The 24,580-nt window shown below is 38.0% G+C and overlaps 1 protein-coding gene across 1 annotated transcript in view; it reads right to left on the bottom strand.

The window, feature by feature from the left end:
- Positions 1–818: 818 nt before the first annotated feature.
- SLC44A1 (solute carrier family 44 member 1) overlaps positions 819–24,580 on the bottom strand; it is a gene marked incomplete at both ends in the record, with an annotated part of 60,879 nt that continues 37,117 nt past the window's right edge. The window contains 11 exons of the mRNA XM_079548240.1: positions 819–1,109; positions 2,577–2,813; positions 5,036–5,173; positions 5,646–5,729; positions 5,988–6,144; positions 8,596–8,761; positions 9,592–9,778; positions 10,825–10,952; positions 15,110–15,199; positions 16,927–17,096; positions 21,620–21,713. Coding sequence (XP_079404366.1) covers positions 819–1,109; positions 2,577–2,813; positions 5,036–5,173; positions 5,646–5,729; positions 5,988–6,144; positions 8,596–8,761; positions 9,592–9,778; positions 10,825–10,952; positions 15,110–15,199; positions 16,927–17,096; positions 21,620–21,713 — 1,742 coding nt within the window. The remainder of the gene's footprint in view (positions 1,110–2,576; positions 2,814–5,035; positions 5,174–5,645; positions 5,730–5,987; positions 6,145–8,595; positions 8,762–9,591; positions 9,779–10,824; positions 10,953–15,109; positions 15,200–16,926; positions 17,097–21,619; positions 21,714–24,580) is intronic.

Here is a 24,580-nt window from a genome sequence, read left to right as displayed (position 1 = left end):
AGCAGGAACTCATTCCAGCTAGGTCAGAAAGTGCTCATGCAACATGGCCTCAGGTATATAACTAAAAAAATTCTAGTTATTAGCATACACCTATTCGGATCCCATTAGATTAACAGACTGTCCACTTGGTGAAGAACTGAGTTAGGCCCCTCTGAGAAATTAATGATTGAAGATGACTGTATTTCACAAAGTCATACTGCACGATGACAAGTCATACCTTGCCCAGCCTGGCTTTCCATCGTATGCTCTCAGTTCTCCACCTTCCAAACTGATCCACCTATCTGTTACTTGTACCATGTAAGGCTGTTCCTTATTCCAGGCTACTGAGACATGCAATGCCTTCCTAATAGGCACATCATAAGTAAGACAGGCTGCGGAAGCATAGATGATGCACTGTTCACTGTCTGCATATTTGACAGTGTGAGATGGAAAGAGCACACAAAGAGACAAGCAACATAAGTAGTTGGCAATAAAAACAAACAACTGGGAGAAATGTCATTTGAGCAGGTTGAAAGGAATTACTGTACACAATCCCTTGGCACTCTATAAAATAATTTGGTGACAGCTTTAAATGCCTGGTTCTACTTTGCAACAATGGATGTGCTCAGTAGTATTCCTCAGGCTTTTACAGTGTTTGTAAAACAAAAATAGCTTATTTCAAGAATGGAAAGCAGATTGAAGTCAGAATAGTCAAACAAATTCCAGAGTCATATTATTTTGAAAATTCTCAGAAGTTAAGATTATCTGTATACCTCACAGCATTCACTATTAAGCCTGATGAAACAATAGTGCATTTGTTTCATATGACACAGTTCCTTTCATCTTACTTTTACAGGAGATGGTCTCAGCTGTGACAAAAACTCTGCCATCCAGGTGATAGGCAAGCTCACAAACAGAAAAAGCAGAACGTCTTGAGTGATACAGAGAACAAAAACTTCTCCTGAAGAAGTGCAGTCAGTAAAGACAAAGAGGGAGAGGAAGTAAAAGTGAAACTCTTGGAGGATGGCCACCTCCTCATCTGCACCTACCATTGGTTTTAGCTCTCTGCCCTCAGCTCCACCTCCCCGGCCAGCTTCTCTCATAGATTTCCTACTATTCTCCACAAATTCCTGAAAAACAGCAGTAACATGAAAAGTGCTTTCTCAGAGCAGACTTCAAATATCTAACCTAAATACAAAACTTCAGAGATGTAACTGCTCAAAAAGTCAGTGCAACTTCCTTCTTCCACTTCTTTGGAGTAAAATTGTTCATGAAATATCAAAAGAGCCACCACACGGTTCTCCACCACCAAATTCTGAAGAAACAACCATGTGTCATGGGGTGCCATAACAACTTCTGTAATGTCCACAAAGTTCCCCTTTTTTTGGGGAAGGAAGGTAGGAGGGCAATTGTCACAAAATTAAATTGCAGTTACTAAATCCTGTCCTAAGAATTAAGTGCAATGGCAGAACACCATTAAATAGAAGGACTTGGAGATCATTACTTGCGAAGTCTTGTTTATTTTCCTGACTTCCCTGAAAGCACATTCTTTAAATTTTCCCCAATCAAAACTACTTACTCAAAGATTAACTGAGGTGCTTTTCATCTATTTTCTCCTCTTAAAGGCAAGCACTCAGTATCAATTTCAGTAAACTTTCACTACTAGCACTTTGTGATACCGACTGCTGACTAAAGAAAACTGCAATGTTTTTGTGATTGATCTTCGCTGCATTTTACTGCTCTGTACTAAAATGCAAGTCATCAGATAGTACTCCCTTTTACCATATACCCTAAATTCTGTAGTGTTTTACCAGCAATTAATGTTAAATTCTTGGCACAACTTTCCAACAAGTTAGTCAGAAAAAAAAATTACACTAAGAAATCACAAGTGTCATCCTCTAGCCTACATCTGGGGGTGAAAAGGGCCACTTAAAGTGGTAAAACATTATCAAGAAATAAGTCATCTACTCATCAACAAACTGAACAATTTGAGGGGCAGAATTTTTGTGTCTCATTCTCCAGGTAGACTGAACAGGGAATAAGACAGAACAACAAAAACTGAACTGTGCAAAGGGTCTTGACATAGAATCTAGGCTCCTGCACAGAACATAAAACCAGTAGCTTTTATGCACGATATATTTCAAGTTGCTGTCCATTTGAAAAGAAAAACTTCAATGTGGTCACTAACTGTACGTGAGGTAGAATATTCTGATGTTTATTTTCTTCCACGTCACAAGGGAGGTCCTTTTTAGGAAAGAACAACTAGCAAATCTTTCCACGCTGTTTTGCTGCCTTCTCTTCTGCACTGCATCATTTACAAGAAATGATACCCAAAGGTATGATTCTGTATGAGGGCTGCTCATCTAGCTGACGGCAAGTTTAAGTCAGCATTGATAACTGCAAATCAGGGAGGCCTTACTACTTATCTAATGCTCATCACAGCACTCCTGGCTGATCAAGTCATGAATAAGACAGTGAGGTAATCTAAATTTAAAAAAAAAAAAAAAAATTATACCCAGCTAGTGCATTCACTGCATTCTCAAGACATCCACCTTACGGAACTATATGCTTTGACTCAGAGAGCTATGTGAACTTACCATGAGAACTTTGTCCATGTAGAATTCCCTCCCAGGGCTTCCATCATTGTATTTTGTATCGATGGCAAAACATAAGAAAAGGACATCAACAACCATTTCATAAATGGAAAGGAAGCAGTGAGCAACCAGGAACGCAAAGAGGCAGACAATTATGAGAGGCAGCACCCAGGTAGTGTAATCTCGTTGATAATTCAGCAACATAATCCCGGCCAAACCTGTACTGCAGACAATCAGGACCTGAAGTGGAAAACATAAATCATCAAAAGGCTTTTATCATTACTATTGTCATAGTTCAAGTTACGCTTTCCTTGCTTTGCCAATCCTATAACTAGAGGTTGCAGATGCTAGCAATGATAGCATCTTTAGACCATTGACTCCCCACCTCTCTGAATAGAAATGACATTTTATTTGTTAGCCCAGCAAATGAAAATCAAAATAGTTTCAAACACATCCTTCAATACACAAGGTATTTTTCAGGTCCAATTACATTTATATCCAACTGGTAATAGTTCTAGTATTACAGAATATTCTCACAACAAAAAAACATTACTCTTATAATTATTAATAAAAGACAGAACCAGATGTTACAGAACAACATAGGTGCAACTGTGCCTGGTTTTGGTTTGTTTGTCTTGGGGGGGGGTGAAGCTTGGGGCAAAGGTATGGTTTTTACTTTGCTGTAGGAATTAACTTAGCCAAAACATCTTCCACGTTTGTCTTTACTGACTTGACTCCATACAGAGAAAGGAGATCAGAATTGGAAATGATCAGATTTGACTATAGGTCAGATTACAATGGTTTTACTGTACAAAATGCGCATCATATGTTTCTGTAAAACTACGGAGGTACTTCCTTAGGTATCAGCTTCATCTTTCAGAATAACAACTGTTGTGGATACTCAACATTTTTAACATTTATGAACCTTTTATTACGAACTGCAGCTGAAACTCAAACTGAAGAATAGGTCAGCTTAACTGTATCATGAAAACACAGGGCTGGATTGTAGAGATGGAGCGGCAACCTAGCACTGTTCAGTTGATACTATTTTTAACAAACTGCACTGTTCATTTTAACATTTCTGTTACTGGTGTATTTCTCTAATAATCTTAAAAGAGACCCTTTACAGGAGATGTTCTCTAACACATTTCAGACTCCTCCACAAAACTGCATTATGTATTTTATGATCCCTAGAGCATTTATATTTTCATTATATATTTACTTCTCCACACATCTCATTGATTTAGTTACTGGATTAAAGCTCAGTGCACTGAAGTCTGATTTAACAGAAGAAGAAGAATTGTAATAAGGAAAACAGTTCAACTAGTGGGAAAATGTCAGGTGATTTAAGTGGACAAGTATCAAATTCTAGTAAATAATGGCAATTATTTGCTATAACACTATCAATAATTAAATCCTCAGAAAGCTAGTAATTTACTGGATTACAGATCTCTATCTCAAAATTGTCCAGGTTGGAAAATATGTCCCACATCAAGTCCAACCATCAACCCATCACCATTACACACACTAAATCATGTTCATTAGTGCCACACCTACATGGTCTTGAATACCTCAAGAGAAGGTGACTCCAACACCTCCCTATGCAGCGTGTTCAAATACCTTACCATTCTTTCTGAGAAGTTTTTCATAATACTCAACCTGCATCTTCCATGGCAAAACTGAAGGCCATTCCTTCTCATCAGGATTCTGTTATCTGGGTGAAGAAGCTGACTTCCACCTCTCTACAATCTCCTTTCAAATCACTGCACAGAGCATTGTCTCCCAGAAGCCTCCTCTTCTCCAATCTAAACAATCCCAGTTCCCTCAACTAATTCTCCTGAGACATGGCCTTCAGACACTTCATTGCTCTTCTCTAGACATGCTTCAGAGCCTCAATGTCCCTCTTGTACAGGGGGACCCAAAACTAAACATACTACTTCAGGTATGGTCTGACAAGCACCAAGTACAGGGGAGTTCCTAGAGAGACAAAAGACTGACTGATCACAGGAATTATTCTAGTCTACTTCATTTCTCAGAGTATAAGTAACTTTGTCGCTTAAACTGACAGTTCTTAATTGCATACTCCCATACTGCCTTCCAGTGCAATTTTGTCAAAAATGGCGATCGACGAAGTGCCAACTTTCAAAAAAACCAGAAGAGCAGAATTCAGAAGAAATGCTCATTTCCTTAAGATTTTACATTTCTAACTACAAAAACACACACATCCTCAGAATTTCTGGCCACACTTCGCCTGACTCCCTAAAAATGTATTCATGCAAAAGCTCATAATTCAGCCATTTCTACTTGACCTAAGCATATCATCTGCTTACCTACCCTAACTTAGGACAGCTCCTTCTGTACATGGTGTAGATGCAATAAAGTGAGAAGTAAAAAAAAGGAATTTTAAAACACTTTCTATCTGAGGTACAAGTCAATGCTAAGGAAAGCTTGCCAAGACATACCTTTCCAAGGAACAACATAAAATCCCCAACAGTGTTTATGGCAGCCACTCGCAAAGCATTCTCCACTAGAATAACAAAGGCATCCTTTGCTGAGGTGCAGAAGTTGGTGCTGTTGATAGCTGTGGCTGTGTATGCATTCTGGGAAGAAGAAAGAGAAGATTTACTTAATGAAAGATCTTTCAAAAGGGCAATAGGAGAAGGAGTAAAAAATTGGGAAAATGGGGAAAATTGAATGCTTTTCAATCGTGTAAATATGAAATATTAAACCCGAAAAAGGTTCAGTCCCTTGTCATAGCAAACATTTTTAAAATCAGATGTAGCCTTACAGAGGACTTAGAGAGGGTCACCTCCAACCTCTAAATAAATCCATCTGATCTAATGTGAAGATATACAAACTTTGCAAAGATCAATACTGGCTTTCACCTTTGCAACGTAAACAAAGACTAATGTAATCCTTGTATTTTAATTTCAGTAACGAAGACAAGATTTAAGTACCATTGTCCAGTTCAGCTTCAAAGTACAACACATTATGTGTCAGCCTAATATTACATTCTACGAATCACATAAATCATCATTACTTTACATAAAACTTGAATACTGAAAATCTTACCTGATTTAAATAGGTCAGGCACTTTTCTAGACACCAAAGACAGCAGATGCAGGCTTTAAGCATACAGCGAGCACAAGCATTTTCCTAGGAAAGCACAAAATGTAGGTAAGCAAAGTAAAAAGACAGTAAAAAGAGCAGATCTTAAGAAAATAATATTACTTCATGTTTCAAGTAACTCATAATTAACTTGTTAACTCAAGCAGTTACTCTCAGTCTTATGGTCCTTGAAAGACCAAATATTTCAAAATCACACTTTCAGCCTCCACAGTAAGTTTAACTAAATTATCTGCAAGCACATCTGGCTTTGAGTTTCAGAAAGGATATGGAATCTATTTCTCTTACTTTTCCTTTGAGTTGTGTATGAATATACATAAGAATCATTCGTGGTATCTTCACTAATGTGATAATGAAAGACCCCTTTGCAACTGTTCCCAGATGGTAACAGACAAGGCGGTTAACAGACGCCAGGATAGGAGCAAATGGCAGATTCCTTTTCTCCCTGTTGAAAAAAGAATGACATAGAATAATCAACATGCATTTAATGTCATCCTACAGAACTGCTACCAATTCCCAACAGGCTGGCTGCAAAAGGAATTTCCTACCCCCCTTCTAGTTGTGACTGTATATTGTTCACATAAAACACTGATAGTCTGTGCAAGTCACAATTTTGGATGTCTAATTTACCTACCATATCCTCAAGTAACCACGTATTAAAAAAGCAAAGAGTTCCCATCTCGAGAGAAAACTATTTTCATGCAAGCTTCATTCAAAAAGGTCAAGAAATAGTCTTCATCATATGAAAATAACTTCTGTGCAACTTCACCATGAAAAGTTAATAACTAAACAGGTTTTCCCTATATTTTCTCCCAAATAACGTTTAGGGCTCAGGTGAGGGAAGTCAAATCCCCCTTTGGACACAATCACACGAAATTTAAGGCCTGAGCCCTATACGTAGGCAACCAGATCACTATCTCCTTGTCAAGTAAATGTAACTGAATGATGACTCTATCACATACGATGTTGAGATCTACTGTTGCCCGAGTTGCAAGAACTCTTTCCTGCTAAGGTGAACAAACAGCAAACATATCTAAAACATTCTTCCATATATATTTGCTGTGGAAATATCTTCATGCCCTTTACTTAATACCAAGTCATTTTTCAATTTAGAATTATACTTCAAAATTCAAGAAAGACTAATCGTATGGAACAATTGATAATTGCTATCTTAAATTAAACTTCCTATTAAGGAATGACAGTTTCACATGAAAGTAAAATCATACACTTTCAGGTGAGGGCAAATACATAAATCAATAAAGGAAATGAAACACAAGCATTGTTAACCTGCATCAGTGTAAAACTTTACTCTGTACATTTATAGTTCTTTACTTTTTACAACCCTGCAGCATCCGATAACAACTTCTCAGATGTATTTCACTGGTATACTGGAGGACATCATCATTAATAAGTATAGACTCTGTCACCACAGTAAATTAATTTACTTGCCTTACATTTGATATATTTTAAAGAGACTAGGGCAGATAAGAAATCAAATGTAGTTCAGGTAACAGTCACAACTAAAAAAAGACAAACTAAACATTTGTGATTATGCACTTCAAATGATATCTGTATGATTATTTGAAAACCCATTAAAATAAAAATTAGACTTTTCATAGCATATCACAAGAATAAAGTAGGGTTGATGGATATCCCTTATAGTTTTTCTTAATCATATCCTTCACATGAAAAGCTTGCTTAATTAAATCAATACTGCTAAATACTGTGTCAACACCCTTTATTCATGCTGCTCTTTAGCCAAAGAACCTGCATTATATTGTCTTGAAAAGACCAAGAAAATGTGAAGGTTCATTCATTCCTGAATAATGATGTGCATTTTTCTATTTTGCTTTTACAAAAGTGATAAACAGATAATTAGAATCGTTGACTCTTTTCCTTAACAAAAATATTGCAACAGTTCTGCTCCACATACCAAAACACAGTATTTCAGATCGTTGAAATACCATTTTTTTCTCATGAAATACTAATAACACATCTGATATCAGGTTGGGTTTTTTTGTTTTTTTGTTTGTTTGTTTTTTTTTCTGTTGTTGGTTTGGTTTCCAGGGGAAAAAAGTGGATCCTAAATGGCTTAAACAAGAAAATCTTCGCTTATTTTGTGTACATTTTGAGCACCCTTAACTTCAGAAAAGTCTTCAAACACTAAAGACAAAACTCTAAAGCTAGGATGAAATTATCTGGACAAGCCTGTGATTATGAAATTAGTCTTATCTCTGTGAAACCAAATTCTAATGCCTGAAGATTGTTAAAAAACACTGCTTAAGCATTACTAAGCATTACTATTGCTTTCTTGAGCAGCCAGCAGATACATGCAGAATAGCCAGGGTAATGTTCTAATACCCAGCTGAGGACATGCAGTGAAATAAGGAGTTTTAACGCATACATATTTAGTATCACTTTAATATTTGTACATAATTTTGTGAGCATCTACATGTAAATAATGAATCTATTAATACCCTGAGCAATCTGAAGTAAGAAAGACTAATGAAAGCCATTTTAAAGGCCATTATTTTGCAATTAAAAATAATAACAACAAAATGCTGCCAGTAGCTTTTCAGTCTCTATGGAGCTTATAAGCACTAGTATTAGTACTACAGATAGCCTTCTAGGCGCATTCTTTTCTGCTAGTCCATCACCCATGTTTTCACAATGTGCACGTGTTGCAAGGTAGATAATCCTAAACACCAGAATATCATCCATAACCAGCAAAACATGTTATTATAAAACTTCACATGATATAAAACAGGTTAATACAATTCAACCACCCTCCAGCTTTCAGGCAGGCAGGAAGTGTTCTCCCCAAAAGCTCTATCTTTCATTATTTCTCTTAATTGCATTTCTAGGCTGCTCACAATAAACCTAAGTTTATCCTTACCTTGTGAAATAGTATGTCACAACAGCTCCTGCTACTGTCATCTGCTGACAGGCTAGGATAAACTCACTGATCCAGATGAGTCCTACTACATGGTACCACCACATGTACTTCAGGGGGCCTGTCATCCGAAACTCAACAAATCCTTCTTCATTTGGGACAGGATTACCTAGAAATTAAGAAGAAAGAATCAGTAATTAGCTGTTCATAACCATTCAGAGAGGAGCCACCCTAAATTCCACTCATGCTACTAGATGTCAGATTTAGGAAAACAGTTCATAAAAAAGACATACCTTTTGAGACAATCAGTATAACAGCAGTTGAAAAAATACACTAACGTTGATAATATGCATAATATTCAAAATGCTACAACATTATTATTTTTTCATTTAGCCACACAGTGAAAACTTCCAAGACCAACCAGACCTACCAAGTACCAATAAAAATAATTTTATTATATTTTCATTCTTGATTTGTCTGTTTTATTCTTGATATAATTTACACAGTGATCGTTACAGAAATAGCTCTATGATCCGAAACACTGATACACTGAATTAGCAGTAATTTTCAAATTCTACAGTTTTGGTGATGAATTATGGCCTTTACTGTCCACAATTAACTGCAAACTAAAACAAGCATCTTCCATTTTAAAAGCATTTGCTAGGCTTCTCTACTGAAGTAACTAAGACTTGAACCTCTAAGACTGACTAATTCTAGGAGCTCTTGACAAGACCATATCATGAACAAAGACCTCGTCTATGCTCCTACAACAGGCAGAAATTCAGAGTACACTAGCTTCTCTCAGAATAACATGTACAAACAGAAGAAAAATCGAAGAATATTTCACTAATAATCTGGAAAATACTAACACTTCCAGTGTACTTACGTTTTGGAGACAGCAAATGCATGCAATGGCCCTTACATTACCATCTCTTCAAAACATACAAAAGCTGGCTTAAATATAGTATGATTTTCAAAATAAGCCTGGGAGCTGTTTACCTGTAGTACCAAGGAAAAGTAGGACTGTGGTCCAATACGTCCAGAAGAGGATAAGCACAAAGAATGTCCAAAATGGCTGGAAGACTAGCAGTGGCAGGTGAATAAAGACCTTGCCGGCCACATGGAACAAGGCAATTGTGAGAGCTACTCGTTTGCGCATAATTAACATTATCAAAAGCAAGATAACCTAGAAGAAGAAGTTTTACAAATCACATTTTAGAGAACTCAAAAATAAGCAAGCAAATACTTTGCACAGTTGGGATATTTAAACAAAGAAAATTAACATATGTTCTATTTTGCGAGCACAAGATCAAAATGTAAAGTCTGGATCAGCTTCTTTTGGTGAGAAATTATTTTCCAAATTACATATTTAGGGAATTCTAATCTCAAATTATTTATTTGGAATCATCATCAGCTACAGGCTTACAAGAGGATGCCAGATTTCACCCTCAGTTACGCTGTTATAGCAATGAATTCAGCAAGATTGGAAGATTTAACAAAGAAAACAATTTAACATTCATTTTTGGACACTGTATGGTGGACTTGTCATGTAAGTTAGTCAAACATTGACAATTTTTAGTTGCGAGGTCAATGATTCTGAGTGAATAACATGCCTGAGAGAACACACACTGGTTTAGTAGTGTTAATATTTCAGAATCATAGAATGGCTTGGGTTGGAAGGGACCTTAAAGATCATCTAGTTCCAACCCCTCTTCCATAGGCAGGGTTACAAACTACTAAATCAGGCACTAGATAATATTGATCAGGGCCCCATCCAACCTGGTGGCTTTGAGTACCTCAAGGGATGGGACATCCACAACTTCACTGGGCAGCTTGTGCCAGCACTTTCAAAAAGATCCTTGTGTAAGTGGAAGAAATTTGGGAACAAGTGATTTCAGGAATACGAGCAGACTTTTAAATAAACTGAAATTGCAAAGTACCTCTGAACTGGGAGCCTAACAAAAATCTCATAAGTGAAACTGGATTGGGAGCTTCATATTCATGGGAGGTCTCTGTGGACATCTTAGAGTACAACAGAACAGATGCAGAGTTAAGAGCTCCCTCCTGATATAAGAACATATTACAGAACAATGCTAAGAAGGAAAAAAAGACATTGCAGCAGAACTTGTAGTAGAAATAAACATTTAAAGCTTGCGAGATATAAACCTCACACCTGAATAAACAAACAGAAAGGTCAGACAAGAAAATCATTTGATAACTAGAAAAACATACCGTGAAAACAGTAGCTGAAATGGCATAGATCAGGAGAGCCTGACGATTTTCTTTGGCTATTTGAGTCTCAACAGCACTGGCAGACATTCGTTCTTTAGCATAGAGCCACCACAGGACTCCTGTTCCACCTGTGTTTTAGAAGAGGAAAACAGAAGTCATATTAAAGATGCTCTTTCTGTGATACAGTCACATCTAGTACCAAAGCAACTAAGAAGTTTATTTTTTCAAGTCTGGTCTGAAACAGAAGATTCAATGAAACAAATGGATAACCCAATACGAATCTGTAGAATCACAGAATCCTATGAATTGGAAGAGATCCTTTAAGATAATCTACAGCTAGATCATGTTCTCAGAGCCCCATCCAGCCTGACCTTGAACATCTGCAGGGACGACAGAGCATCCACCACCTCTCCGGGCAACTTACACCAGTGTCTTATCAGTCTTATCATAAATAACTTCTTCTTTATATCTAGTCTGAATCTCCCCTTTTCATTTGAAACCAGTTCTCCTTGTCCTGTCACCGCACATCCTGTTGAAGAGCCTGTCCCCTTCTTTCTTACAGTCTCCCATTTGACACTGAAAGGCTGCTACCTGGTCTCTTCAGGGCCTTCTCTTCTTTGTGCTGAATAGATTCAGCTTGTTCTTGTAGAGGAGGAGATCCATCTCTTGGATCATTTCTTGTGGCCCTCCCCTGGATGTATTCCAACAGGTCCATGTCTCACCTGTACTAAGGACTGCACATTTGGATCCAGTACTCCAGGTGAGGTCTCATCAGAGCAGAGGGGCAGGATCACTCTCTTGCTTCGGTGACCACACTTCTTTTGGAACAGCCCAGGATACAGCTGGCTTTCTAGGCTGCAAGGGCACACTGCTGGCTCACGTCCAGCTGCCACCCACCTCTACCCCCAAGTCCTCTTCAGCAGGACTGTGTGCTGTCTTTACATCCTCCAGCTCGTAGTGACAGTGGAGGGTTATCGTAACCCAGGTGCAAGACCTTTCACTTCAAAGGATGGAGAAATGCTCAATTCTCCTCCGTTTCTGTCTTCTCAATTTGATACACTCTTTCCAGAATCTCATCCCACTGTGCCCGCTTAGAAGATCTACAGCTTTTTATGTTTTAGAGTGAAAGTGTGTGATGCAACTAATTCATAGGAAACTCTAGGAGTTAGGTAACAGCAATCATTAGACAGACAACAGAGGAAGTAAAAGTGAAGAAAGGAAAGAAAGAGCAATAGAAGAAATGCTGAAGTTATATGACAAGATGTATACAAAGATTCAGGAGGGGAAACCAAGAGTGAACTTTCGGTAAGGATGCAAAATATCAAAGGGAAAAAGAGGAACCTATAATCTCCGGGAAGATCTACAGAGAAATAAAGGAACAGTCTTGACCCTGAAAACAGCACCTCAGATTAATGACAGAGCTACATGTGCATCAAGACATTGTCTTTCAGGCACTGCAAAAACATCACTGAAAGGTACTGTGGTTTAAATAGAACGAAAGGCCAGGAGGCCAATACAATATGATACCTTCTTCTAAACACTGTTATGAAAACCTAGCCTTTAAACCAGTACTTCAATTGCATATTTTACCTGTCTTTCAAGTTAGAATTTTTTTTAAATACAGGATTCCAGCCTCTCAATGAACTAACCTTTGCAGCTGTTATTTTTTTTTTTTCTCTTGTAGTATTCTTTTCTGTTATTCCTTGTTAATCATCTCCATAAGCTTATCTGGAGATCACACTGACTTTGCTAAAGGTACTCTACTGAGCTCTAAACCGGAGGGTGCTCTTTTGGCATCTCATAAGCATACATCAAATAAAGAATAAGCAGTGCATTTCATTGAGAACACGTCCTTTTTCAGTCTCTGTGATGGCTGCAATTTTTTAGAACGTTGTAACAGTAAGTTACAGTAAGAAAAGTTATTAAGTTCTTTCATTCAGTCTGGTTACCCAAGAATCATAGAACATCTTGAGTTGGAAGGGACTCATAAGGACCAAGGAAGCTGTAATTGGTAGATGTAAACACAAATGTTCACACAGCAAAAAAATGTGCTGCTGCCACTTCTTCAATAAAAGGGGGCATGGGTAATGTCACGGGAACCATTTGAGTTTTCCCACAGTCCACTTCTGAAGAAGCTGTCTGTGTTCTGGCCACATCCGCATCCCATTGTACTGCTCATTGCTTATTACATATGGCCTCCTTACTGCCTTTCTAGAACCACAGAACATTCTGAGCTAGAAGGGACACTCAAGGATTAAATTAAACCTCCTGCTCCACAAAGCGCCACCCAAAACTCAAACCCTATGTCTCAGAGCACTGTCCAAACGCTCTTTGAACTCTGACACTGGGGCAATGCCCACCGCCCTCTGGTGCAGACCCTTTCACTGACGCAGCTCCATACCGTTCCCTCAGGCCCTGTCACTGTCACACAGAGTAGAGCTCAGCGCTGCCCCTCGCTCCCTGTGAGGAGCTGCAGCTGCCATTGAGGGCTGCCCTCAGCTCCTCTGCTCTGCACTGAGCACCTGCCCTCCACACATAGCCCTTCCTCACAGCCCTCCTTCGGATGCTAATAGCTTTATGTCCTTGTACTGCAGCACCCAACCTGCACGCAGTGCTGTAGGTGAGGCCGCACAGCACAGAGCAGAGGGGGCAGCCGCTCCCCTCGCCCAGTGGCAGCGCTGGGCCTGCTGCACCCCGAGGTACAGTTGGCCCTTTGGGCTCCACAGCACACTGCTGCCTCATGTTCAGCTTGCTGTCACACAGAACCCTGCAATCCCTTTCCACCGGGGCTGCTCTATGCCTCTTGTTCTCAACTTGTACATATAACCAGGGCTGCCCCACCTTAAGTAAAGAATCCAGCACTTGCTCTTGTTGAACTTCATGCAGTTGCTGACTGGCCAGCCCACCAACGTGTCAAGATCTCTCTGCAAGGCCTCCCTATGTTTGAGAAATTCCACAGCTCCTCTCAATTTGGTGTCATCTGTATTACTTAGTATGCACTTGAATCCTGAACCCAGGACATTTAAAAAAAAACATTACAGGAACTCTGAGCCCTGTGGAACCCTACCTACCCTACCTTACATTTACTGTAACGTTCTCAGTGGAACCTGTCAGCCAGTCAGTTCATTCACTGTATTATCTTTTTGTCAAGCTGGATATTTTGCCTAGAAGAACTCCCTGAGAAACAGTATTGAAAGTTTTGCTGAAATCCCAAAAGCTTATACCCACTGGCTTTAATGATCACATCCTGCTGGGCAAACCACTATCAGTTTTAATTACTACATAGGTATTATTACATTCTCCTAAAGACAATTTTTAAACTCTATGTTTACTAAATGCTTTATTTTTGCTGTCTTCAAAGATAGAGTTTCTTATTAATTTTTACTTTAAAGTAAAGAAAATATATAATAAAGCTTACGAAGAAAATATATATGTATTTTTTTCTCTCTTCTGTGGTCACAGACCTTGGGATCAGTAAGCAGAAAAAAAAAGCGATAGTCTGCTTTTTTTTTTTTTTCTTTTCCAATCCCTTGCTAATACAAATTGAAAATCACATTGCTAGTACTTTCTAATTCAGTGGCTTTTTTCTTGTTCCTCCCTTATATTCATCTGTCTATACATCACACATCTGTTGCTATTACAAATATAGAATATAACCTTCATAGAAGATAATGCAGACTAAGAATCATTTTGTATAGGACAATCTTTGGTTATGCTCAAGATGTCATGGCTGGTTCTACTTCATACATTACCTAGGTCACGCAGGACTTCCTAGGTCAATGGAAATAGGATTTGATTAGAAATTACAGAAAACCATCCTTGCTTCCTCTCTTTAAGGACAGGCCTAAAATAGCCTGTAGGAGGACTGAAGGATATCATGAATGTGTCACGGTGATATGGACAAATCTATGTCCTGAGATACCCTGAGGCCACATAAACAACATCTGCCCTTTGATTCCCAAAAGCCTGAGTACACCCAATGGGTTGGTATGCTATCAACATATCCAGATCAGCTTGCTGATATGATTGCAAAGTTAAGCAAAAGGCAGCGGTTAGGACTGTACGAGTGAGGCTGAAAAGAAGCTTGCTTGCCAAGCAAGAAGTGCAGAAAATCCCTATGGAGCAACATGCTATCTGAGAGTGTACTGCAATTACAAGGAGGTCAAATGAAAGCTGAACAAAAAGGAATAGCTCCAAAATAAAAGCAGCATTTTGCTAGTCTGTAGACATAGAAAACAAATAAAAGAACAGGGCACCTAAAAACTTAGAGATGAACACAACTTACCAAGTGATCCCAGAATGACAAGAATTGTTAAAATCCAGACAAGCACTCTTGAAATGTACCTGATTATAACCATCAAAATCATGGACAACACTGAAAAAAAAAATAAAGAAAAAAAGATGAATGAGATAAGCAGAGCAATTATTTCAAGTAGGAATAGCGTTTCTAATTCTTCCTCTGCACTAAGATCAGACTGCCTTCAAAATAATTTTTAGGCAGATTTATTTTCTGCATCTTACAGACTCACTGCACAGACAGTTAAGGAAATCAGGCACCTCTACATCTCCTGCTTTGGTGCTGCTGATTAAAACAAAAGATAGTATAAGTACATGTACATGGTACACTACATACAAAACATAATGCGTACGTATAGACAGATGTATTTAGACAATGACATAACAGACAGCAAGACATGTTAGTACTCGAGTCTAGTAACATGAGCACGCCTCCTCAAGAACACAACTTTGTGCTTATTTTCAACATTCAAAATGAGTTATTTAACAAGCTCTGCTCATACAGTTCCACTGTCATTCAGGAACTACATATTAAAAAGACATCTTCAGTGTCAGCCATCTATAATTTAGGGAGTAGTGGACATTTCCACATACCTATTTGTACACAATAATAAGCTACTAAAAACAGGCTTAGAGAATCACACTATCTAACCAATTATTTAAAAGTAAATTAACTATGAAAATATAAAAAAAGTGGAAATTATCACACAGTTTTCTCTTTCAAGTTAAAACTAACTGTATGTGAAACACTGTACAAACTTCCGCCTCTTAACCCAAAATAACACTAATAATTCAGCCACTAACTTTCAGAATATTCTGGATAGTTATTTTATCATTACAAGGTAAAACAATAATCAGCTCTCTGAGAGCTGAAAAGATAATCGTCTTCTGTTTCTGTTGAGTGGTAACTAGCCTCTACTTTTTATTTATTTATTTGCTGTAACTACAAAGGCAGATTAAAACAGAAAGACTTGTTTTTCAGTTACAGCTTTGCAGCCTTTTATTTTAACCTCACACTGCTCATATGCATGACTAGTGTCTGGTGCTTTCCATTTCACATTTACTATATCTGGTATACTCAGAAAAAAGACTTAGTAGGAGTATACTCATTAGGAAAGTAATTTATGTGAGTGACTAGCATTACACTTTAATTTACAATATTTTGTTACCACAGCTCTTCATTCTTGTGTAGTTTGTCACTTTACAAGCCAGAAAAGGCCTGTATTTTAACTGAAAAACCATTCAGTACCTCTATACAGCTGGGAATTTATAGCTTTTTGGCTGAGTTTTTCAAAGGCCTGAAGTTTCATTTATTTATTTATTTATTTTGGAGGATGGAGTAACATAAATTACATTTCATTCATAAAATTCGAGCATCCCTGCACAATTAATTTTAATTAAACAAACCAAAACAAGAAGGATAGTATTGTGTACCTCTCTGTTCTTTTTATTTGGAAAGGGACTTCAGTTGGCAGATGAATATTATAAAAGAAAAACGTGAATATTTTAATAAAAATGAGGAGAATGTAGATGCTCTGTTAACTACACCAAAACTAATGTTAACTAATCACCTGTCCCACATCTTCTATCTCCCATCAGTGGAAGAGGAAAAAAAAACAAGAATGCACATGCATTGCTTCTGAAGAAGTCATCTAGCTGTCAAAAAATATGTACCATTCTGAACCATTTTCTAAGGGCTTAATGCTATAATACATGTCTGTTTGTTTTTTTCTTCTCATATTGTGATTAGAGGGTGTTAACAATCTCCTACTGCAGTAAATAGCTAATAATGAGAAAAACAATTACCTAGTGACAACAAGCAAAGTCCCATTATAATCTCTTTGCTGGTCATAACTCCACTAATCAGCCTGTGTAAGACACTACTGTCACTGACAAAGGTGATCAGGGCCTCTGCAAACTTGGCATAGCAGGAAATGTTCACAGGAGCACAGCGATGGAAGAATGGAATAGGTGCACTGGTGACACAAGAAAAAAAAAATCAGGAAAAAAAATTACTCCTACTTAATATAAATGCCACATCAACACACAAATGAAAGGTGAACAGATGCAACCACTCCACCCTCATAACATCATAACCAGAAACCATGTGTTGAATGCACAAGTGCTGCTGGAATGAGGATGATTGTATGGGAAATGATGTTGTTCTTACAGGTAACCCTGTGAAGTTGGAGCGCACATTCCAATAGCATATTACCCTCCCACCCATAAACAGTAAGGCTCACAAAATGTATGTTCCTATTTCACTGAAACATTTCTCATTCAAGCGTCACACGGTGAACCAGCAGCTGAAACAATGCCTCTCACACATGTTGAAGTGAAGTACTGCTCATGTTTGAAGCAAAGAAATCCCAGAATGACAATACTGCTCTTAAAAGGACACATTTTGCACTTCAAGACATCCGCCGTTTACTGTCGTCAAGCAAAACCAATACATACATTTTTAGTATTCCCCCATACTACACTTATTCTTCTACTAAAGGCTACAGTCACACTGTTTAGCTTCACTACTTTAGTAAAATAATGCACTACATTCTCTGCAAAAACATGCAAAGATGTCTCTACGACGTCATTACTCCTTAACTGCTTTGGAAGCATCCTCTCTCAAAACACTGGGACTAGTATTTTTTTGAATGCTCAGCACGATCTGCTATCAAGTGTATCAGGGGAAGATAAAAGAGCAAAATCTTCACATGAAAATTGGATAATTTTGTTTTCCAAATGTTTCCTATTTCTGGCTCATAAGCGATGTCACATCTCAAAGTAGCCTACCAAATCTTTGTGTCAAACTTCCCAATTGCAATTCAGATGTATATTTCATTAATCATACACTCCTTTTTGTAAATTGATCCAATAAAAGAAATATATTTTGTGCTAAGTCAATCTTTCATAGTTAAATTTATTTCCTCTTCTGTTATGTTCCTTCCTTACAAGATTTCAGGGGATTGCAGCAGCAGTGCACATAATATTTTGCAGTATCCCCATTTCAGCAATGACTCATAAACCAATGATTTCCTATTTGCTTAAACTACTCATAAATCTCAAGCCTTTCTAGAATTCCAACCTTTATCTTAAACACACTGTGAGCAAATCAGCTGTGTTAGGCACATTCTTCCTATGCATTGCTGCTTTCTATTTTGAAGACAAAAAGGAAAAAAAAGACAACATTCCTAAAACCATGAGAGTGCAATTATCTGCACTGAATTCAGGAAAAATTATGATTACCTTCCAGTCTTAGATAATTAATAGATTCTAGGGTTATGATTGAAGTGACTGACAATTATAAATTACACAGTTCTAATCTCACGGTGCCGAAAAGATGAACACATTCGCAAGTGCTCATGTTATAATCTACTGTTGGTTACTGATGAAGGCGGCAGTTAAGCACAGCAGAGCAATTCTGTGCGGCTGTTAAAAAAAACAAACTAAACCAATATTGATGGCAGCTCTATTAAAAGACAGCATCCTCTCAGTCTATTTGGGATATGCAACATGCTACAGTTCGTTATAAGCATTAATACTGGGAAATACTGAAAACTGACTTTTATTTTGCTGTTAACTGCTCCAACTTTGCACAAATTCTGGAGTATTTAAAAAATTGCCAATACCAGCAGCAATACACAATTTTTGAGCTGGGAGTATGGAAGGAACTATTATCTCTGCAATATGAATAAGAAAATACCAATTTTGAAAAGTCTAGCAGGAATAAAATGCCATTCCAAAATCCGCCCTAATAGGAAAAAACGTTTTTTGTGTACCACTTTGTATTGCCTATTTAAACACTCCTCGTATTACAGTACTCTCAGTACACTATTTTAAGTTACCTATTTTCCTATGCAATAATTAATTTCTAACTTTATCATAATTAATAAAAAATGAGGTTCCTACAAGCTCTCCTGAATAAACTGCACTCCGGAGAATTCATCTTTTGAGTTCTACTACTATTTCAGTGATTCTGTCTCAATGAGAAAGGAAGGCAAGGTGTCCTGTTTAATTAAAAATGCAATAATAGATCTATTCCCTGTGACTTGCACTATCTCGTATGGCCTCTCAATCATTACTTGGTATATTGCATACTGAAATTGAATTGCAAGTTTCTCAGAATAATAATATGCGCTTAATGAAGAATAAAGCAAGTGCAGTTCAAGCCAGCAGACGAAGTTAAGACCTCTACCAAACTGTTCAAGTATTCAATTTCAGAAAATCTCTCTTTTCTTTCACAATTATACGCACAGAAACCTATTATATGGGAACAGCTGAATCATGGCCTGAACCTCTGATTGATCACTGGAGGTGAGCAATGAGTCAGTCCTGGCAGCACAGGTGAAGACAACTCTCCTGTGCTATTGGAAGGGCTGGAGCCTGGCTCCACCTCTCCTAGATCCCATTTAAGAGCTGACTATCACTGGAGAAGGATCTCCTTTGGAGACTGCTCCTCCTGGAGTCTTCTCAGTGAATCCAGGACAAGGGCAAGCTTTCCATCCATTCTTTAGTGTGATAATCTGTTTAGCCTAACTTTCTTGTGTATTTCTTAATTATAATATCCACATATTCATTTATTGTACACCTATGTATAGGGTGATTGGTTGAAATGCCACTGTTACCCAGCTTTTTGTTTTCTATAAGCTTTACCAAACAGACTCTTAGTACAGCTCCACAGAGCTGGCTGAGAGAGAAACACTGGAGGAAAAAAGCTGAATGGATTTTCCTCTAGTGTTCTCTATTCCGAAACTAAAAAGAAAGGTTGTGATCCCCTGAGACTCAGAGATTCTAGGCAGTCACAGCAGAAACATGAATTGCCAACTGCACTGCTAGGCTGAACGGTTAAGTTAAAGGTACATAGTGCCTTGAAGGTGGTGGATCGGAGTCCCTTGAGAACCAGAGTCTCAACTGCAAGGTGAGAAGTCATCAAATATCAAGGGACAGACCTCACAGCTTGAGCTACCTCCAATTCCACTGACCTAATGGGAGTTAGATGATGTTTCCTACCTCTGACAGATTGAATCAAAGAAAAGGAGGGCTGGTAAGTTCAGCCAGAATGTCTCAGTCTACAATGTGCAGGCTTTTCATTTGTCTCCCTCCACAGGATTCCATTTCCCCTCCAAATTACACCAATTTTCTCAAATAATTTAACCATAAAAATCTGAAAAACAGAGTGGATTACATATACAATATAGGCCTTTTCTGCCTGAGGGCATCAAGCTTAGACTTCTCAATTTCAAAAATATTCAAATATGTTGTACATTTTATTCATGCCAAATAACAAAGGGGAAATACACCACTGACACAATAGCTTTTCCAAAATAACTTGAGGCAGCCTTTCCACAGAATTTACATAGTATCATTAGAGTTCTGACATACTGTTCTACTTATCTGTTTTCTTATTAAGTTACATTCATTCAGACTGAATGGCATGGGAACACACAGTGAGAAAAGTCAATATATACCTGACAGAAATTAAGACTGACAAGGCTTTTCAGTATGCAAGCCAGCACTGAAATTTTCATTTTTGTATTACAGCTATAACAGCTGGTTAGTTGCATAGAATACTGACTTACTGTGAGGAAAAGTAAAATAAATAAATTAATTCCAGCTGCTACATACATTAAAATATATATTCACCAGATAGCCTACCATAACAACAAGAGATACTTAAAACTAGAGTTTCTAGAACTGGCATTTTATTAAACTTTAACAAAAAATGATGTATAGGGCAAGAGTAAGCAGTTACAATCTCTACTGGATATGCTTGAAAAGCTAAAATGTGAGAAAACAGAACTGGATTCTTCTTGAGAAGAATTATTGATAAAAATGTGTACAATCACTTCTTTTCACAGAAATGCTTCCAGTGGAGCCAACACGGCTAGCAATAGCAGAGTCTTTGGAGCAAGAGTCCTTTCTCTCTACTTCACAAAAAGCAGCCCAGCATAATATTTTGAACAGTAAAACTCAAATTGATCTGTTTATAAAATAAAAATCCCTTTTTATTTCTTGAGCATTCCCACACTGGTCATTTGGGAACTGAAAGAATTAAAAATGAAGCAACTTGCTGCACCTGATTAGTTGATGTAAGGTGCAAAAAGTGAATACTCGACATATAATTTCTGAGGCATATTTGATTTTTGAGAGGGAAAATGACATAGTCACACATGGCTCCCTGAACTGTAGCACTGGAAGGCAGCTGGCTGTGGGTAAAAGGTAGAAAAACAGCTGATATTCAGCACTGTACTGGTTACATGAGACAGTAGAGAACTGAATTATATCAGCTCAGTCATCTTACTAATGCATGTGTGGATAATTCAGGTTTTCCTTTATAAGCTGCATTCCCAATGCGTTTTAAAAACATGCAACAATAATAAAAAAAAATCCATCTGTAAAACAAGAAATTTATGAGGCTTGTTTTCTAAAGAACATTTAATCATATAAACAAATCAAGTCTCTGTTCCCTTCACCCCCACATCAGATAAGATGTTAATATTACCTCTCTGGAACAGGATATTTAGGACACAACTTGGCAGCCCTCGGGTCTGTAGTATATTCTGATGGCAGTAGTTCATAGCTACACAGAGTAGATCCTGTTGAGAGGGGGGAAAAAAAAGAAAAAGACTGATGGAGAAAAATCAAATATTCCTAATCTTTGCAAACAATATCAAAACTGATACAGGTTGTCATTCTGCAGTGCCTCATGCTATTACTGCAATGTTATGCTACAGCTCCTCCTGTAATGAAGCACTGAATCAAGCCCAGCATATACTTCAGTTAACAGAATTATGTTTTCCATCTAGTATTGGATTTTCCAGAGTTGATAAATTCAAGAGGAAAAGGCTGATTCATGATCCCATGTAAAAGACACAATGCACCTCACAGTCATTCTTCCCTGCTACCCCACCACATTTTTTTTTGATGATTCAGTGTATGAATATTGCATAATACAACACTTATTACATTAATAAATATTCAGTTTACTTTAAAAAAATGTCCTTAAAATACAACTGATCTATAGACTTCAGAGAAAGGAATAAAGGAACCAAACTGCAGAGGTTATGTAGTTGGCCAACTACAAGGTCTGACTGTATCAAATCTCTAAAGCTTTTAAAAAAGCTAAATATTCTACGTGTAGAAGTCAGTACAGTATTATAAATATCAAATCGCCAAAAACAAAACTCAAACATTATTTCAGTTTTACTTAATATCAAACATGTGCCTAATGGACATATACTACCCAGGCAGCTCTCTTCCCATTTGTCTATGATCAACATACTCAACACTGACACCAGTGTTTCCAGGAAAAGAGCAACTGCCAAGTCAGACTGGAGCACTGGTTTCTCAGAAACAGGGGAAGAGAAGAGAGAAAGGCTGCAAGGGGATGAGCTGCTTATCCCAAGTGAGCTTCTTCCCAGGCTTGTTTGCTTTCTAATTCTCCAGTGCAGGGATTCTGTATATGTAAAAAAGAATGGTAAAGGCTACATAACCAACTAAGGACATCTTGGTGATCCACAGGTAGATTTTATTCCTCATATTCTCAAAGTCTTCTCTCCATGAATACTTAGTAGAAGGGAGTTCTACAAACTGGATCTAAATAATATAGACATTATTAATTTTTCCACAAGTTAAGTTGTGAGTCTTGAGAAACAAGACTCTTATCTTGGCTTGTGTGACACAAAACATAAGTACTATTCATAGAAAGTGAACATACTATTTGAAGAAGTTGTAGGTATCTTGTTTACCATTGGCATATTGCTATCCCTATGAAAACATCTCTATTTATGGGCTGGAACAGAAGACAGAACAGCTGAGGAAGCTATTCCATTCAGTCTCCGGAACACTACTTAAGTATTGCTTCTGCAGAGTCAATTTCTGGGGGGAAGACCCAAAACACCAAATACACCACTGAAGAAAGTTAGATTTCTTGCAGAGGGAAAACATCTGAACTCTGTTTTTAATTTTACCGTTTGTAAGCATCCTGATGCTTCTGTCTGATTTTGTGGATAATACTGTATTATATAGAAAGACATGAGACAAATTTACCTTCTTAACATCACAGTGATAAAAGGAGTATTTAAAAGTAATTATTGTTCTTTTTGGACAAAAGGCACTATAATATTGCAGAAGTTTTTGATCTGGACACATTGCTATAGGTGTGAGAGCTATGAGGTGGGGTACACTGCAGGAAGCAGTCACATATGTACCATCTCTTACAGACACAAGGAACAAGAAGATACTTAACTGTGTTCTGCTTTCTATACAGAGACCAAAATCTAACTTACAGAAATTATTTCATGAAGAAGTAGGAGGGACTGTATAAGGACAAGCTTATACAGATTCAAGACACTGAAAATGAGATGTCTGCTCTGTTTTCTTGTTCAGTGCTACCAGTGTTCAGCTACAGCTTTCGTAACATATACAGAGGCCCCCACACCATATAAGCGCAGAGGACAGGTGACCTGTGGAAGGCCTGTGGTGTTCCCTTGTGACTTTTACTGATCCCAGCTGATAAAAGAGAAATCAGGATTCACTATAGGCCTGGAACAGGAGAACCTGACAAAAGAAGAAGCGTGTTTCAAAGTCTTTCTCTTTGCATCCCACTCAAAAACGTAATGGGAGAAATAGTGAATGCCAGATCATAATCTGCACACAGACATTCAAGCAGAAATTGTTGATGAAGATGAGCCAGAAAGTCCCTGGCTGTGGAGGAAACTGGAAACATGTTGTCAGTTCAACCCAGAACCCTCCTGAGCACGCCCCATCCTGTCATTCAAAGGAGCAATGGATGCTTCTGGCTGCCACTACCACCTCTTGTCTGGGACTCTCATCTCTTGTAGTTGATATGAAGAAGTAATGCCATCTAAAGGACAAGCTGGATAAGTGGGACCACGTGAACCTATTAAGTTTCAACAAAGCCAAATGCAAGATGCTGCACCTTGGTTGGAACAATTCCAGACATGTACAGACTGGGGAAAAAAAAATAAAATCAGGAAAGCCAAAGTGCAGGAAAAAAAAAAAAAAAAAAAAAAAAGAACTTGACAAGAGATATAAAAAATATCATGGCGTTCTGCAGGTACATTGGTCAGGAGACATGCAAACCCCCCTCTGATTCTATGAAATCCTTCCTTCAGAGGGCAGTAAGACATTGGCATAGGCTGCCCAGAGAAACTGTGGATGCCCCTTCCCTTCCCTGGAGGGGCTCAAGGCCAGGCTGGATGGGGCCTTGGGCAGCCTGATCTAGTGGGTAGCAACTCTGCCCACAGCAGGGAGGATGGAACTAGATTATCTTCAAGGTTTTTTTCCAATCCAAGCCATTTTAGAATTCTATGATGATTCTTATGAACTGCTTGCTCCCAGGGCTCCTCTGGGCTATGGCTTTCAATTTTACATTCATGGAACTTGCTTCTTTAGACTCCTCTAATATGGGCTATAGAGACTAATCTTTGCATAGCCAGTC

The sequence above is a fragment of the Tetrao urogallus genome (genome assembly GCF_951394365.1).
Source record: "Tetrao urogallus genome assembly, chromosome: Z".
In the NCBI taxonomy this organism is placed as follows: Eukaryota; Metazoa; Chordata; class Aves; order Galliformes; family Phasianidae; genus Tetrao; species Tetrao urogallus.
This window is presented reverse-complemented; position numbering and strand designations above follow the sequence as displayed.